This window comes from Catharus ustulatus, chromosome 6, assembly GCF_009819885.2.
Source record: "Catharus ustulatus isolate bCatUst1 chromosome 6, bCatUst1.pri.v2, whole genome shotgun sequence".
In the NCBI taxonomy this organism is placed as follows: Eukaryota; Metazoa; Chordata; class Aves; order Passeriformes; family Turdidae; genus Catharus; species Catharus ustulatus.
The window spans coordinates 36,978,332-36,996,159 of record NC_046226.1 but is presented as its reverse complement, the minus strand read 5'-3'; the positions used below and the strand labels follow the sequence as shown (position 1 = coordinate 36,996,159).

The following is a 17,828-nucleotide window of genomic DNA, read 5'->3' as shown; positions in this document are numbered from 1 at the left end:
TGCACTCCCAGAACACTGCTTTACTCATTATTTGCTGTTATTTTGCAACAGATATATGAGGCATATGCATAAAAATGTCATTACTGGAATGATTTACCCAAGCAAAAATTGATCCAATACTTGAAAATACAAGTAGCAAGTACAATGCTGCAACAGATTAAATTTCTCAAGAAATCACTGCACCTGTAAATGGATTATACGAAGGCATTATATACGAATCATAACATCTTTCATATTAGCTTTCTACACTACTGAAATCAGATCATACTTATCTCTCCTGTGTGTACCTGCAGTATCCAATTGACTGTGTCCTTCTGTGCCTCTAACTGGGGAACTCTCTTCAATTTCTCCAGAAGCATTAACACATTCACAGCATTCAAGGCTGAGCTTCCCATTCCTTTACAAAGTGAAAAATAGAAAAGGGCCTTCAGGAAAAAAAAACACTAACGGTGGATATACCTTAAAATATTGCTAAGTATATAACACACATGAACACAAACATGTAGTTACACTTCTGGTACAGTTTCATCTGGTTATTCCAGTTATATACCGTATAATTTATCCCCTTGTAGATCAATTACTTCTGTTTTAGAAAAATTTTGCTTAATGTCTGCTTAAAAAAGAATCAACTTCCACTTCAGAGGGAAGCAGAAAAACTCTTTAGAGGCTATTTATGTTTGGTAATAGCTTAGTGTGTACATATTTATTTCTAAACACAAAAGCTATTGTAATTACAGTAATTATTTCCTTCCGCACAACTTGGTGAGAGTCCATAGCATTCTAGGCTCTTCTCTATCACAAGAACACTTTAAAATGGAGACCATTCTCTTCAATGATATTTCTTTCGTAGCACTTTCCATACAGAATTGATTTTACATTTTTAGTAGGGAGACAAATACATTGCAAAAAGAACTTTCTTTTTTTAATAAATTGTTTCTCAAAAAGAGCTTTCTTACAAAAATACAGATTATTTTTGCATCACCTTCATGTAAATGGGGCTTTGGTTTTTATGCAAAACTAAAGCAAGCAAAGCATTCTCTAGCATCTCAGTTATAATAATTGCAGAACGTTTTTGAAAGATACATAGATTTGATGCTTAGGAACATGGATTAGTGGTGCACTTGGCAGTGCTGACTTAGTATTTGGATCTAATGATCTTAGAGATCTTCTCCAACACAAACACTTCTATAATTCTATGATTTTACCTCACAATTCTTATCTTTGTTGCATCTCACAAATGACAGTTATGTTCAGCTTGATAATGGAATTTTAAACTTCATTTTTACACAGCATCTTCTAGAGAAGATGGAAGATTATTTAGAAAATGCAGACTCCAACTGCCACACAGTAATCCTCAATGTAATATTAAGAAATGTTCAATAGAGATTTGAAAAAGAAAAGGGTACACACCACAGCCACTAAATTCTGTTTCTATTTTCACTACCATAGTAAAAGACTAACTTGCAAGTAATTGCACAGCTCAAGAGAACCAAAGATGGACACAGTTCACTTAAATCCACCGCCATTTTTCAAAGAGTTCTTAGTTTCCATTTCAATGCTGTTCTTCTGAAGGAAAAAACATTTTCAGTTATGCAACACTAGTACCACTTTCATTTCTTTCCCAGGAAGAGAAGTATATATCCTCTTCAACCTACCAGGCAACTGGGAACAGAGGAAGCCAGTCCAAACCTGGTTTCTTTCTTAATTCTTAAAAAAAACTAAAATTATGTTTTAATTACATAGCATAAAATAAAACCTGACTAAATCCCTGAATAATTTCTTCTAGTTTCAGTTCTTACAAAATCAAGTTAGACTAGTTTACTCTATGGTTTAAAGAAAATGAAACATACGTGTTGCTTTGTGATAAAAATCAAAGGTTACTTCTTCTTCAGGAGACTTCTGTAACTGCTGCTTCTCTTCTAGTAACCCTAAAGAAAGGAGATGAAGCACCTGAAAAAAAGAGAGAAAAATAGTAAGTCTCATTCAATGTTTAAGATATGGAAAACTGGAATATAAAATAAGGATGTTTAAATACAGTTCTGCATTATATATTGATTATATTAATGATAAAAGACATAAAAATGCAGAGATCACACACGGAAGGTGAAATAAAAGCACAATATAAATTTACTGCATATTAGTTGCACTAAAATTCATCAACTTGCACATGCTTTATATTAGTAATATGTGGAATCTCGTCATTTTGCTAATACAAAATCTACACTTGGCTAATAACATAATCCAAAGATTAGCAGGACTGCAAGCCAATTAATCTAAACACTCTAACAAAACTGATTAATACAAACTCTCTGTAATTTCAGGTCCTAATTCTATAATTTTTAAAATAACAACCCCGCTAAAACAAACAAACAAACAATGCCTCCAAAGAACATTTCAACAATATTTTAAAACACTAAAGTCACTGCAGTAAAATTAAATGTTTAAATACTTACAAAAATTCTACTATTTCATGACTGAGGCCCCAAAGACATTTATGTATTTGGAGACACTGCAGCTCAAAAAATGAAGGAATTCCAATTATTAAAGGGTTACTTAATTGTGAAGTTTCAAGAAAAAGATGAGGTAAGGAGAATTACATATTGAAACAGCTTCAGTAATGAGGCAACACAGGGAGGAAAGTAAAATAGAAAACTTTAATACTATTATGTATCATGTTTCTATTTTACAGCAGAGATAGATAATAATAACAATATTTTCTTCGTCAGTAAGATTTATAAAAACAGGTTCAGGCACAAAATCATCCTAAGTTAATCTTTACATATTTTGGTCTTATAAGCAGTCAGCACAGGAATGACCAGAAGATGATCAAGGCCAACCATACCATTTGGATCATCGCCTCAGTCCACAAGTGGGTTTCCAGTTCCACTGCCCGCTGCAGAAGGGTCCGCAGGATGTGCATCATAACATCACAGTTCAAAATCCTCACCACGTTGCTGAATGCAGGACTGAAGTCTGGAGGAGGAGGTGGTGGCAATGCTAGGAAACAGATGTGCAAACATATCAATGAAATGACATCCCACCCAGGAATAGACAGCACAAACATATTCATTTCAGTGAAAGAAAAACTGGACATTTAAATTAAACCATGCTCAAACACATGAAAGTCAACTTGCATCTTTGGCAAAACTAAGTACTTTTAGTAAGTTCTTACATAAAACACATGCAAGCTAAGTTAATCAATCACAAGTATTAGTTGCATCTCTAAATGCAAATTGTTAACACTCTGAACTGCCTCATTTATGTCTCACTATTAAACATACAGTTTGTGCTTTGCATCAGATAAAAGGTTTACAAGTAGTTAAACAGAAGTGAGGAGCAGACCTCCCAGACTGTAGTGTCCCACACTACAGTGTCACATGCCTGGAGTTCTAAATTTTTTCATTTACTGGCATTCCATTCATTTCTAGTTATGTATATTTACTGAGCTAATACTGGAACTCTGATGTGGAACCTTGGCATCTACTTAACAGCACCTCATTTAACACCCCAGCCTTTCCCTACCAGGAACCACTGACTTCAGTCTTCCTTAGCTACCTGGATGTCTATTTTCAGATGGATTATTTTTCAGAGGACCTCTGTAAACGCAGTGTTTCTGAAACAATAATTCTTTTGACAATTTAGGATGAATGAACTTACTGACAAAGAACAACACAGTCACATAAAAGAATATGCAGGAAGTCTCTGCAACAATAAACGTAGCCTCAGGGGAACATGCATCAGTGTCAACAGATAACTTGGTATTTTGGAACTGTACTGTCCAATTAAATGAGTCTCTGACAATTACATCTAAATAATCACATTTTTTAAAATTTCTACAAAATTAATTCCCCTGATAACATTTTAAGCTGCCAGAGTGGAAGGGGAAGGGACAAAGCTGGTTTGTTAAATTGTTCATTGTACTTATTTTGCATCTTTTCAGCTCAAAGTCTTCCTCAAATCAACTCAATTAAATGCTTCTGACCTGAACAGGTAAAAGTAAACTCAAAAGGGAAATAACATTTGTGTTACAATAAAAACTGGGGGTTCGCTGTTTTCTCTTTCATAGATTATAAAAAATTATTTCTAAAATTTAAGTCTCATTCTTGTATTAAAGAATGGATATGAGCATTGGTTCCTGTGGTCATCTTCTCTACATGCCACAACTATGTCTCAACATTGTGCTAAAGAAACCGTTCACAAAAAATACTAAAACGTTTGCCTCTTAGCTACTCCACCATAAAATCTGAGTTCATGGTTTTGTCAACAGGTACTGTGTCGTGCTTATTTCCCTACATGTAAATTACACTAAAAATCCCAGAATTGCTGTCTGTGATAAAGAAAAAAGACAAATGAAATGCCAGGTGTTAATGACTCTTACTACAAATCAAAATAATTTTAATATAAACTCACCTATCCACTATGAAGTCACAAGACAGCTCCCAAAGCTCAGTTTATACACACAACTACATACACTACCAAATTAGCACATTTGTCCAATCACCAATTTAAGAATTTTACCTTCATCCCTGTTTTCTTGTTTTCTTCTTTTCTTCTGTGTATGTTCAGCCTACAGAAAAAGGAATGTTGTTGTATCAGCACCTCTACAGATGTACACAATAATGAAATTAATGAAATTATGAGAAAGCCTACACTAAAAATATGACAAGATACATAGCAAAATTTCTGGTTGTGTACTAGAATTTTGTCTGAAACATGTTTAACAATATTACATTTTGCATTTAAATTTGTAGTAAAGATAAATAACTGGACATATTTGTTTAAGAGTTACAAAAGAAAAGTTTGCAGTTTCCCAGTGCAAAGATAAATTTTATCACATTTTGTTCGCAACCGCAAGAGTTAACAGAGTTAATACACAAGTTGCCAAAACAGAAACAATAATGCAAACCATACCATGTAAATTTGTATTGAACATTTTAACTTCATAGAATATTTAGTCTGGAAAGTAGTTACAGATACTCTTTACTGAACCAATTTCTTTAGACTGCATTAATTCAGCAAAATTCTTCAAACATTGGTAAACATGTGCTATTTTTTTTAACCTTTGAGAGTGAATTTTACACTGCTTACCTTACTGTGCTGGGTCTTAGTGTAGTGATAAAAGAACATATTGAATTCCTTCAAACATTCATCTTTCAGTTCATAAACTCCATGGCCAGACACACCTGGTTTCCTTAGAGAAGTATTTCACAATATACAGATTAATAATGTACATTCAGCACATCTCTGAATGCAAACAAACACAACTTGTTTTTTAAAGAAGCAGGAATTGTAATGGTTACTCACTAACTTATTAAAAGCAGAGAGTGAGTACAGTTATGAGTCTTAAATTTTTAAGACAGGATTTACAGGAGCAAACAATTCAGCAGCAAAACCTTTTTAGTCTATACCATCTAGAACACACTGTATAACCTCTGAAAATTCTAACTGTATGGCTTAGAATTTCAGACACTGGATGTTATTGCAAAAAATTCAATCCTTTCTTTAGCCAAAGTATAAAACAAGTAATATTTGCTGTTTTCTAGCCAGTGAGATTTTTTTTAATTGTTCATATAACTCCCAAAGTAAGACTCCTAGGTACACCTAAAGTCACTCTTAATTAAACATGAATAAGCAAGCCACATGACATTTAAAATGAGGTATACTAAAATAACTAAAATGAGACATTTTTCTCACAAAAATAGCAGACATTTGAACTGTTTTTTTCAACTACAATCTATTGTTCTATATTTGCATACACACAAATACACACAAATATATTTATAAATAAAATTAACTCCCGGAAAAAGAGGGAAAGTTCCAAAAAATTAAATTAGCAACTAAGCAATACAACAGTTATTGTCAAAGGTAAGATGACTTCTTAACTTTCCTAACCATCTTTTTTTTTTTCAAAGAGAATTTTTGAAGATTCTCCTACTACAACTTGAGACTACTAAACTCCTGAGACTTTCCAAAAGTGAGGAAAGAAGGAGGCAAAGGGAGACAAAGAGGATATTCTGCACACTGTTGTTTCCTATTCATATTTGCAAATGTATTTATTTCAGGACAGCAAAACATTAGCTGAATAGAGGCCGTCATTCAGCTTGTTTAATCCAAACAATCTAAGAAATTTTATTTCACATTCAAGCTACTTACAAAACATTAAGAACTTACTTGAATGTAGCCACTTTATCAATTACATTCTCCAAGCCAGTTTCATTGTTCTCCTGGTAAAAAATTTAGTTTGTCATAAACATACAATGATTCAAATATCTTCAGTATTACGCTATGTGTTACAAAAATAGACAAACAAATTTCAGATAATTCCCTAATTCATGAACTGTCATCTTTTGCCCACTGTTAATCAGAAAGCAGATATTCATACCTAATAGTTTCACTTAATAATGTAGAACTTCATGAATAACAGAGTTGATATCTAGAAGCAGGTCAATGCTTACCCAAACTTAACAAAGGGAAAAAAAGAGGTTTAGATATTTTAAAACGGTGAATGTGGATATTAAAATATTTCAGGCTATTTCATTTACAACAAAAATTTAAGGGCTTTTGCATTGATTGCTGGCCCTGAACACTTGCACAGACTATAAAATCTAATCCACATCCCTTGCCTTTGCTTGAATCTTCAGCTGTAACGGAATGGCAAGGAAATTTTTGTTTTCCAACATGTAAACAATTCAAATGGATCTGCACAGGTTTAAGTGATCACAATTACAGGCCTAAATTTATCAGTTGCACACAAGGCAGAATGGAATCCAGCTTCATCATCCTACAGGGTCAAACAAGAAAATTTCACAACTTTTCTTTTTGAATCTAGGAGAACTACAGCGGAATATTCTAAAAAAATTCACCTCTTAATCAAAAAGCATAATTCCATACAAGTCTTTTCAGATCAGTGCATACTTGAATCTATGACATTTACCTTTACATCAGTAAGGTGTGTAAGCCCCTTTGTCATGTCACTTTGCAATTCTCAAACCAACATTTAAGCTTTATATTAGAAATGCTTCCGTATAAAGATATGAAAGCTAAAGAAGACGTAAAACAAGAAAGAAAATAAAGGAAAAAAAGTAAATAAATCAGGACTCACGTTCTCAGGCAAGGACTTGGTAATTGCACTGTGAGCCATTGGTTCAATACATAACAGATGGATGATTTCTCTCATTATTACATCTTCTTTTGTCACATTACTGATTCCAGGCACATATCTTTCCCCTGTCACAGTGAACCAAAAGGAGAAGAATGGCAGATATGATGGGTATAAAGCAAACTTGAATTTTGCACCATGGTAATGATATTGCTGAATGTTTCATTGTGTAAGTTTGCATTTGTCAGAAGCCTGTCCCAAGTGTCTGAGAGTAAAAATGTTTCTTAGCCTAGATTCCTAAAAAATGGCTTGAGATGTACTCTCTTCATATTCTACTTTAATATCAATTTTATCCAATAGTTTTTTTCATTATCCAATTCCTATTGCTTCCAGCTGACAAATACTTGTGTTACTGTATCATCTGTTTAAAAAAGGCCCTCTCCAGTATCTTCTCTATACTATGTTAAAGCAAATCATCAAGCCTGCTCTGTCAAAGCAAATCATCAAGCCTGCTCTGTCAAAGCAATAATCTATTACTGTAACAACAGAGAGAAATTAAACTTACCCACAACATAGATAAGAATCTGTAACATCTCTTCTATTAAAACATTATATTGCTTAATCAAATCCTGGAAAAACAAGAGAAATCAGGTTAAAAAACTAAAAACAAAGGTGCAGAAAAATCCATCCATCAAATGACACTGAGTTCAGCCTTTATATCTACTACTTTACTGCAGCATTGTACTCTATGAAAAGATTTCCATTCTAAAGCTGGAAAAAGTGACTGCTTTGGTAGATGAGATATTATACAGCAACTAAAGTGCAAGATTCGGATGCAAGAAAACAAAAATCAGCTAAAAGAAGTATCCCAAATGAAGGGTTATATCAAAGTCCAAGCCACAAGAAGTAGCGTAATGACCCAAGAAACTTCTAACCAAAATAAAAGCACATAACATGGACTAAGAGACGTAAGAATGCTACAGTGAAGTTATTTACGCGGATTCTAGTAGATGCCCTATGAAATAAATGTCCAAAAGGAGAAAAACTTTCTTGTTAATTTTGAGGAAGCTTCTACAAAATCCAAATAGAAAACACTTACCTAACCACCAGCTCCTGTGTTTACTGACTTCTAGTGTGGCCTTAAAAATGCAATTATCAGCAGTAGCTAGTTTTTCTTATTGATGTTTTATATACTCACAGCTGACAAATTAAACCACAGAAAAATTTGCAACTTACCTGATCTTTGGTAGGTTTGATCTTTTTGAAAGCATCAGCAAGCTCATATCTCTGCAGTATCAGCAGGAGAAACTGGTTTGGATCCATAAGAGATGCACCTATCTATCAAAAAATCCAAGTTAATATGAACATCACTTGCTATTTCAAAATCACGTGAATTCAACTGAATTTTTCAAAAATTACAAATTCGGCAGTGATTCAGAACATTATACCTGGAGCATGATGATGTCTTTATCATACATCTCTTCTCTGCATTTAACATCTTGATAATAGAATACCTAAGACACAGGAAAACAAAATAGAGATATAAAATAGCATACCACCAAACATGCATCAGTTAATCTCTGAGGCTTTACAAAATGTACCACACATTTATTGAGTAAAAGAAAGTCCGTATTTCTTTCAAGATAATTATGTACTTTAATGGAAGTGAAAAATGTTTTTTCACCTATCCAGAAAGTCTATGCCATACTTCACATCCCCTTCCAAGTGGATGTAACTCCAAAGGCTGCTACTGAATTAAGTCAAAACATCCTCCTCCTCTACCCCAGTTCTCAGAAAGACAATTCTGCAGGGGCTTACCAAGATTTAATTCAATTTCAAAGGGTCCTGTGCAAGGTTAGCAGAGAATTTCTACCACCAAAGGAAGAAAAAAAAGCAAAAAAACCCCACCCCAAAGTGAAGCCAAAGGACGCAAATACAAGGGTAGACTCTACTCTTACAATAGAAGTCACAAGTATTAGAAAAATGCTTGTATGCCTAGCTATAGGGTTCTCAAAAGTTTAGTGAGACTAAAATAATTTAACTTTTGTATATAAAAATTTCCATATACCATGAGGAACTTCAAAATTTTTATAAGCAAGAGTACTAACAAGTACTTATACAATGACTATGAGATCTGAAAGTAGACATCAGCAACCTTAATGCCATTTCAGAGTAAGAAGAAAGAGTCCTAACAGATGAAAATAACCATCTAAGACAGGAAGATAAGCCATTGCTGAAGACAGAAATGAAACCAGGTAACCTACATTTCTACCTAGAAACTTTTCTACTTACTGTAGGAGTGACCCTGTGACCTCTCTGCACTGGATGAACCCCTGGCAGCACTACTGAGCAAGCCTTGCAAACACTACTAGGATCAGCTCATCACTGAACACTGTAGGGAGTACCTGGCTTATCAGGGAGAGCCCATTCCTCCTCCACATCTCTGCAGCAACCTGAGCAACCAGGACAAGGCATCGCAAGGGATATTCTACCAGCAGCTCCACTTGAAATTCTTCCTAGAACACAAAAGAGAAAAAAAACACAAAAAATTACCTCAGAATAAATCTGCCAGTGCTTTTAAAAGCCTAAGTCCTAATGAGTAAAGATACATTGACAGCTGAAAAATAGCTTGTATGTGTGCCATGAAGGTTAGAGGAGATAGCTTGAGGTTTTTTTCTTTCCAGAGTAAAAATCACAAAAGCATTGGAGGAAAAAAAAAGTCTCTTACAGGAGAAACAAACTCATGCAATCTTGAGATGGCTCCAGTCTTGCTTAATCGTACATGAAGACCTACAAAACCAAGGAAGAAAAATCAGAAAACAAAACAAAATCAATGAAGGTTCTCCAACCCCTTCTAAATGTTAGTTAAATTATCGACAATTCAGAAAATTATAGAAAAAGTCCACCAAGTCTGTTTAGGAAAGACTTCATACTTTCCTTTTTTTAAGGTAGAAGGTCTATTACATTATCACAAGTTTTTACTAGTATTACAATCCATTATTTTATTAATAAATTTACACTGAATGGATGAATCAATTTAAAGCCATCTAAATTGAGACGCTATATAATATTAGCTAATTTTTAATTTCACATTTAAATCTTACATCAGTAGTAAACTAATTTCAAGACTACAAGGCTTAACAGATGGTATCTTGGTACCAAATGCTGTGATAAAGAATCTACAGCTTAATAGCATACGATTTCATTGGTATTCTACAGAAAGCAGCAATTGTATTCTGACTGGAAGCCTGTCCTGGCATTGTTCAAACATATGTCTTTTAGGAGAAGCATTTTAACGGTCTTAAGATATATATAGCTGGAAAATAAATTCAAGTACAGTAATAATGGAAATTCATTTAGATAAAGTAGATAGGAAACAGAACCAGAAACACTTAAGAAAACTAAGGATCTCATTAAAAAGGAAATTTTTTCCTTCTTGACTGATTTATCTCTTCTCCATTTAAAAAGACATCCTCCAATCTCCATGGAAATGTTGTTTTTGAAAATGTTGGCCCTTAGTGGGCCATATGGGGAACATGTCTTCCTGTTCATGAGAATGTCAGAAAGTCAGAGAGCAACTGATCTGTGAAGCACTTAATCCGAACATTTTCTGGAGTAAAGAAATAGAGATGGATGGTAAACATGGTTTAAACAGCAATCAAAGCACATCACTTACCAGCAAGAGTCCTAGACAGTGGCAAATGTATGCTGACAGGATCTGCAGACACTCTGTAAGGTCTGCTCTCCAGGGTATGGCCACATAAATGAAATACTGTCTTCTCCCGAGAGCGGCCGTTTGAGCTGCACCTCATCACAGCTTTATGACATTCTCTATAAGACCTGAGCAGGAGTTCTTCCTAGAATTTAAAATACATGCATAGGTTACACTTAAAAATCATGCAGTTCTTCCTTTCTCTCTTTGTCACACCCAGATTAATTCTTTCAGACCAATTTTTTGTGGAGAACTATATGGAACAATAGTGAGCTTTTGTAAAAGCTGCTATTTCAAAAGTTCTCAGGAAGATTCACAAAAGGCATGCATGCAAGAATCCCAGAAAATTGGTATACTTACATCACAGGCACACCATTCCTGGAACATCAAAAGAATGTTCTTGAGCTGCATCTGTATGGCAATAGCTGCTTCCCAGTCAGGGTCCACCTCAATGTGCTGACCAATCTGTCTTTTTATCTCCTCCATTCCCTGAAATGGAAATCCCACAAAATACTCTGTCTAAATCAGTGAACAGGCTGAACACAACAGAAAATTCCACAATCAAAAGGTAAAATACATGTAACTAAATTTGATGAATATTGCTTCTATAAACATGACTTCTTCACCCATCCAAAACAGGGACTGAAAAATTTAACATTGTAATTGCATGTTTACATCCATTATAATATCATGGGAAGAAAGAGGAGCTGTAATCTTTTTGCAACAGAATATTAGACAGAAATTATTTAAATATATTATACCTGCATGCAAGTTAGAATCCTTAGGAAAGAAACAAATCCTTCTAAAAAACGCTCCCTCAGACGGTCTGTCCATACTGCAGGCTTGCTGACTAAGACATACCTGTTTCAAATAAAAGATATCATCCTTTGCTCAGACTTCACTCATGCTTGTATTTCAAGTGTTCTTGAAATACAATTGTTTTCAATACCATCAATTACATAATCAAATTACATCATCTTCCCATTCTCAGAAAATTTCCCCAAATACTAGAACTACTAGTACCTTGGTATGACTCCATCATTGGAAATTAACAGATTTTTTTTAATTCCAAGGTATTTGGGGTGGTCTTATATTACTCAGCTCATTAGAGCAATTTGGTATCAGTAAAAGTAGAAAACTCTACACAGATAAGGATTATACAGCTTTCCCAGAGTTACAGCAAATAGGAGACATTTCCCATACTGTCTTACAGTAGATACATTATATTTATTAATGTAAGTAAATATAAATGTAAATTATATGCAATTAGATAATTGAAAATCAAGAAGTGTTTTTATAGAATGTAATTTTGGTATTCTAAAATTTTAAGTTTCCACTGAAAAAGAAAGCATTAAGATTTCATGCGTGTTTTTTGAGGGGTTTGATTTTAAAGTAGTTCTATCATCAGACTCTGAATTGAAACCCCTCTTTGTACTACCAGTATTTTAGAGCTGCTCTAGCTTCTCAGCCTTACCTGAGATCATATATTACTGAATATACCCGGTTCAGCTTGTCCTGACTGTAGCCCTGGAAGTTGAACTTGTCATTTTTGTCTAGGTACTCCGGAAGCACTTCTAGGAGTGTCTCTGTAATGGTGGTGATTACATTTTGCTCTTCAATAAGATGTCGAGCCTGCAAGAACAAAGTGAAAATTTTGCTTCCTGCTTTTGTTAAATGTTTTCATCAAAATATTTTTCCTTTGAATCCAATCTTTCTGATTAAAAATTGTTTTGAGCATTTACAAAGAGCCCAAGATAAAAATACTCCCACAATATTTATTGTGTAGGAACACAACTGCTATCAACTTTGTACATTTAATTCTAACAGCAACTATATAATGGATATGCTGTTTGTTTTCTAGAAAGAATGTAGAATAGTTTTTACATTAGTACTTCAGCCAAGAAACATATAACCTTCAAAATTTACAGATATACTTCCTCCCCATATTTCACCCCCACAAAAAGACATTTTAACATTTTTACCTCCTTGCCCTGTTTTTTAAAGTCACATGGGTAAATGTGAGTAGTAAATAAAAACACAAAGTTAATGCGGAGTACAATGTGCCAGAAACTTCTTTGCATTCCCTCTATATTCTTTAGTGAATTTTCACATCAACTCAAGCTCCTGCTTTCATATCAGCCTCAACGAATCCTAAAATAATTTGTATTCAACTCAGCAATGAATAAAGACTCCCTGCCAAATGCAACAATCTGCAAAGGTGGCACTGCTAGTAGTTCTCAAACTTATTTTGGACCTCTAGCAGAGCCAGGTTGTACATACCAGAGTAGGTACAGTGAACATCTGAACTGAAAGTGCTGTCACAGAGAGAACTCTCTCATGATCATCGTTGATGTATTCCTTCTGCAAAGCCTTGTAATACTAGAAAAAGAGTATCAGAGACATTAAACAAATGTTAATAAAAATATTTACTCTTTCATTCACAAGAATTAAATCTCAATGTGTTCCTCCCAACTAACAGAAGCAGTTCCAACAAAAACAGTACAATGTCCTCAACTCACCAAGCAATTCAGTATGGTTCCCACTGCCTTAACACTGAAGATAAACACAAATTTAACTGATTTTCCAGATTGGAACCACTATTTTTTTCTCCTACAATCAATATTCCCATGAAAAAATATTAACTATCTGAAGAAAAGAAAAAAAAAGACATTAACTAATAAAACAAGTATTCCCCCTGTAGTGAACTGCATAGGTAGTTGTTAACAACTACCTGTAAAAGACAAAAGTCTTTGTTTGCTTTGTTTTGGTCCAGAGAAAAATCAAGAAGCATCAATCATCTTTATCAGAATTTAAAAGTCTCACCCTAAAACAAAATCTTTGCCTTATGTTTTGCCTATTTCTTAATTATTGTATCTAATTTCTGAAAAGAAAGGCCCATTTCAGTTGCAGTTCATCTGACATTTTTAAAGATACATAGCATACAAACAACATGGCATTCAAACAAGCACATCGCTACATGAGTCTAAGGAACAAACCAATGACATGGGTATTACCTGCACTCCATAAAGGGTGAGCTAGCTATTGAAGCTCAGCTTGTTTAAAATTAATTAATTATATTGAAACAATTTTCAGTTTGGGGGGAAATTTCATAATGCTAGTACAAATTCTTAGCATAAAAAGTAAACTATTTACCTTCACAAATTCCACAGCAAAAAGTTTTTTGTATTCCATTTCCATGAAAAAACTACTGAAGATAAGTTCATGAAGAACCTTCCTCGCCCCTGCAAAGAGCCAATACAACGCATGTCACTTTGCTGTACTAGGATGCAGCTTTTTGTGTGGGAAAAAAAGGAAACAATTACTAAACTATAATTAAAAATTAAAAGCTTTGAAATGCTTATGAAGTATATGAACACAGTTATTAATTTTTGGGCGTGTTATGACATTTATTGGTACGTATTTAAAACACAGGGTAAGTATCAAGTCACTCAGTGTCAAGCTACATTTTGTAAAAAGATTTTTCAAGATGCAAAAGCAGGACAAATTGAGATGGCAAATATAATATTTCAAATATAAATTAGCTCTGCTTTAAAAATTAAGGCTGCATATAAATCATAATACAAAAACCAGGAAGAAATGTAATCCTATATGCATAGCACCTATATTTATCTATATGTTACACACATGAAAAATTGATTTGACAACTCTTTAGTTTATAGCAGCATGGATACACAAACCTTTATGAAGTCTTGCATCCCACAGCATCAACTTGCTTATAAAGCAGGGCTTTTCAGATCCAGTTTCTTCTTTGAGACATATTTGACAAAAGATCTGGCGAAAGTCACCTGTGGGGATGAAACTACTAATTTGTACAAGAATGTTTCAATAATGAAATCATATGATAGGAGAAAATTCAAATTACAGAATTCTGTTACTCAGAAGAAGAAAAAAAGAAGGGACTAAAGTTAGAATTACTTTTAAGATTTTTTCTCAATGAACGTACTCCCACATACCCTTTACCTTACTAATGTCTTCCTATTATTCTTGCCTAGCTAATTTAATAAACCCTGTGATGCAAGAGTATTTTTAAATGAAAAAAAATTTGACAGCTTTGCAAAGCAGATCCATAAGAAGTCTTTACTGTGTCAGCACAGAAACACACAGGGCTAGGCAAGTCTCTGCTGATCACTGCCTCAGGACTTGAAAGTCAGTCTTTTGCAGAATTTCAGAAATTCTTTTATATTTTCTTGCACCTATCTGTAAACACAGTACTTCAAGTAGTACTGGGGATCAACTTAATGCAGTCAACGGTGGGCTTTTAACATTCCAAAATGAGGCCTTATGTTACTAATTAGAAAAGGTAAAGTGAAGAGTCATGACTCAAATTCCTGAAAACCTGGAAATTAACATTATTAAATGTTTCTTGATTCATGTTCTACCATTTGAAACAAAACCATGAAAAGAACAGGAACCACTAGACTATAAAGTTCCAGCTGAGTACAGAACATCAGACTCAAAGCCTGTACGTATTTAATCCAGAAGGACAGGAATGTTTGACTTCAAAAGATTCTACTAAAACATAAAAATATCTGTTAATTTGCCTGGATAAAAATCAAAATTTCCCTAGAAACTTTGAAATAATCCACACTCAAAAATTTGAATTGATTAAAAGAACTGTCTTGAGGAATTCAGAATTGCAAACAGAAAACAGCAAACAGAAAATACAGATGGTAAAATAAATACAAACTTGAAAAGAACAATGCGAGAACTTGTAAAACACTGTAAAGAATTACAAAAAGGTACAGTTCTAATCTATGTATCTCAAGCAAAAGATCAGGAAGCGTTCAGAAAAAATATGAAATTCATTTTATTAACAAAGTTTACTAAGGGGCTAAAGTAGACCACCAGATTTACCTATCAAGAAGGAGGATAAGGAGTGAGTAGAGTTTTATCTACGCATATTTGTACTGTGTGGGGAAATTTTATAATGGCTTTAGTGTGGTAAGACACAGGTATGAAAAAACCAGTAATAAATCAAAAGCACATTGACTCAGAAATCTTTAGAACTATAAGCCTCAAACACCAGAACAATATTTGAAAGCTTGAAATAGACTTTCCGCTACTGGAAAAAAAATTAATTAAGGTTTTAATTTGCTAGTTTTATTGACACTTCCTAATGAATCACAGCTATCAAATCTGAAGCAGGAATTCATGTAAGCAGAGGATCCATGTTTTCACTGATAGAGATGTTCTGTGGTTTTCCACCCAGCACTGAGGAGGGCAGCTTTTAAGTAAAGGAGTCACACACTGAGTGTGTACGATGGTGAAAGTGAGAATAATAAAACTTTGAGACAGTGCTCCATCAGGGAAACAAACACATTTACTTCAACAAGAAAGAACAGAAAAGTACTGCTATTCATAACCTCACTAACTGATATCAGTACCCATGCTACTGCATTATTAATTTACTAATTAGGAAGCACATCATACATAACATTGCTAAATTCATTCAAATACTGCCAAGGCATTATTGTAACAAAACCCAGTAATGCTTACTTGAATAGCTCATGAGCTTGTTCAGCCAAGAACCAAGGCGCAAGGCAAACTTCTGGTGTGCCATAACATCAGCATGCAGCACCTCCACATGAAGTGGTCGTTGAGAAACATTTTCAGAATGCCTCTAGGAGTCAGGTAAATGTTAGCACATATAAAATAAAATGACACTGATTTCAATATTTATTTTCACTACCCACCATCTCTCCCAAGCAAATCAAAGAAAACAGATAGATGATACCTTCAGAAATAAATCATTGAACTATCTCAAATGTGGAGATGTAAATTCAATTCCAAAAATTTCACAGGCAAGTTATAAAACCATGGAAGTACTGAGCTAGAGATTGTACAGCAGAGAAATAAATGCTCAGTATTAATACTAATTAGATTGGTATGGGCTGTTTTTTTGTGAAAAATACTTGAAGAAGTTACCTTAATTTCTTCTTTTGCTTCTTGACAAGCAGCATAATGTCCTGCCTTAACAGCTCTACGACCCTGTTTAAGAAAATATTGAGCATGAAACCAATACAAAGCAAACCTAAAACATCACAAGTCTGGTCCTTGCTATGTTTTTTACACATAATAGAAAAACAGGGCCCAATATCACTCACAGTGCTATTAAACATCTAGAAGCAAATAAAAATGAACTATTGTCAGTAGGAAAAAAGCTATCTAAATTAACAACACAACAACTAAACAAAATCTGAGAATCTTGTTATCAATTAAGGAAAATTCATGTACACATTAAAACAGATGAGAGAGATTTCTGTACAATACTCTACAGAAAAGATGAACTTTCCTCCTGGCACAAAGTACATGAAATAGCAGAGTATAAGAAGAGATGTGCTTCCTAAACAAGTTCTCCACACCTGAGAAACAAGTATTGACTAAGAGCTGCTCAGCCATGTGCCTTTCTCTCCTCAACCTCCAGCAACCAGAAACAAAGATTCTATAACCAAATGACTGTAGTAGTAACTCTTAAGGATTAGAAGGTGGCTTCCTCTCTGATATCCCAAATGCACTAACCTCTTTATCTATGGCAGTCGTATGCAACTGGGCTTCGCCAAGTTCACAGCCAAGTGCCCTTTGCAGGCTGTAGATTACATGATCATAAGAATGGTGTTCATCATTGAAAAGGACACAGTAGTAGTTGTCTGCCTTTTCTCTGCTGGGAAAAAGGTAATACATCATAGAAATAAAAGCAAAATCGTAAATAGTCCTATCGAATACAGCTTAATCGATAGCTTGAGAACAATGTCAAATACAATTAAAAAAAGTAAATGAAGCATATTCTTGTCATTATGCTAATGACACCCCCCTCATCTATGCCAGAAAAAGCCACAGAAATTATATATAAAGTTCAAAAGAGAAGTTTTGAAGTTATTTGATATTCCCTTATAATTTCCTTTCTCTGCTGTTTTATGAACCCATTTGTTTTGTAATGTGATACACAGCCTTCTTCCATTTTCACAGAAGCATGGAATAGCTTGAGTTGGAGCGGAC

General features: G+C 34.1%; 1 protein-coding gene across 4 annotated transcripts in view; it reads right to left on the bottom strand.

Annotated features, from left to right (window-relative positions):
- UBR1 (ubiquitin protein ligase E3 component n-recognin 1) overlaps nt 1-17,828 on the bottom strand; it is a 64,933-nt gene that overhangs the window by 30,036 nt on the left and 17,069 nt on the right. For 2 of the 4 annotated variants that reach the window (XM_033062014.1, XM_033062017.1), the window contains exons 6-27: nt 17,352-17,493; nt 16,758-16,820; nt 16,329-16,452; nt 14,510-14,617; nt 13,965-14,053; nt 13,092-13,190; nt 12,286-12,443; nt 11,573-11,672; nt 11,172-11,300; nt 10,776-10,956; nt 9,828-9,889; nt 9,505-9,615; nt 8,548-8,613; nt 8,336-8,437; nt 7,665-7,728; nt 7,103-7,227; nt 6,172-6,224; nt 5,089-5,191; nt 4,519-4,567; nt 2,843-2,997; nt 1,851-1,950; nt 288-397 (exon numbers count right to left, since the gene is read on the bottom strand). In XM_033062014.1, the coding sequence (XP_032917905.1) occupies nt 288-397; nt 1,851-1,950; nt 2,843-2,997; nt 4,519-4,567; nt 5,089-5,191; nt 6,172-6,224; nt 7,103-7,227; nt 7,665-7,728; nt 8,336-8,437; nt 8,548-8,613; nt 9,505-9,615; nt 9,828-9,889; nt 10,776-10,956; nt 11,172-11,300; nt 11,573-11,672; nt 12,286-12,443; nt 13,092-13,190; nt 13,965-14,053; nt 14,510-14,617; nt 16,329-16,452; nt 16,758-16,820; nt 17,352-17,493 (2,293 nt within the window). The remainder of the gene's footprint in view (nt 1-287; nt 398-1,850; nt 1,951-2,842; nt 2,998-4,518; nt 4,568-5,088; nt 5,192-6,171; nt 6,225-7,102; nt 7,228-7,664; nt 7,729-8,335; nt 8,438-8,547; nt 8,614-9,504; nt 9,616-9,827; nt 9,890-10,775; nt 10,957-11,171; nt 11,301-11,572; nt 11,673-12,285; nt 12,444-13,091; nt 13,191-13,964; nt 14,054-14,509; nt 14,618-16,328; nt 16,453-16,757; nt 16,821-17,351; nt 17,494-17,828) is intronic. The other 2 variants (XM_033062015.1, XM_033062018.1) reach the window with 1 other exon arrangement.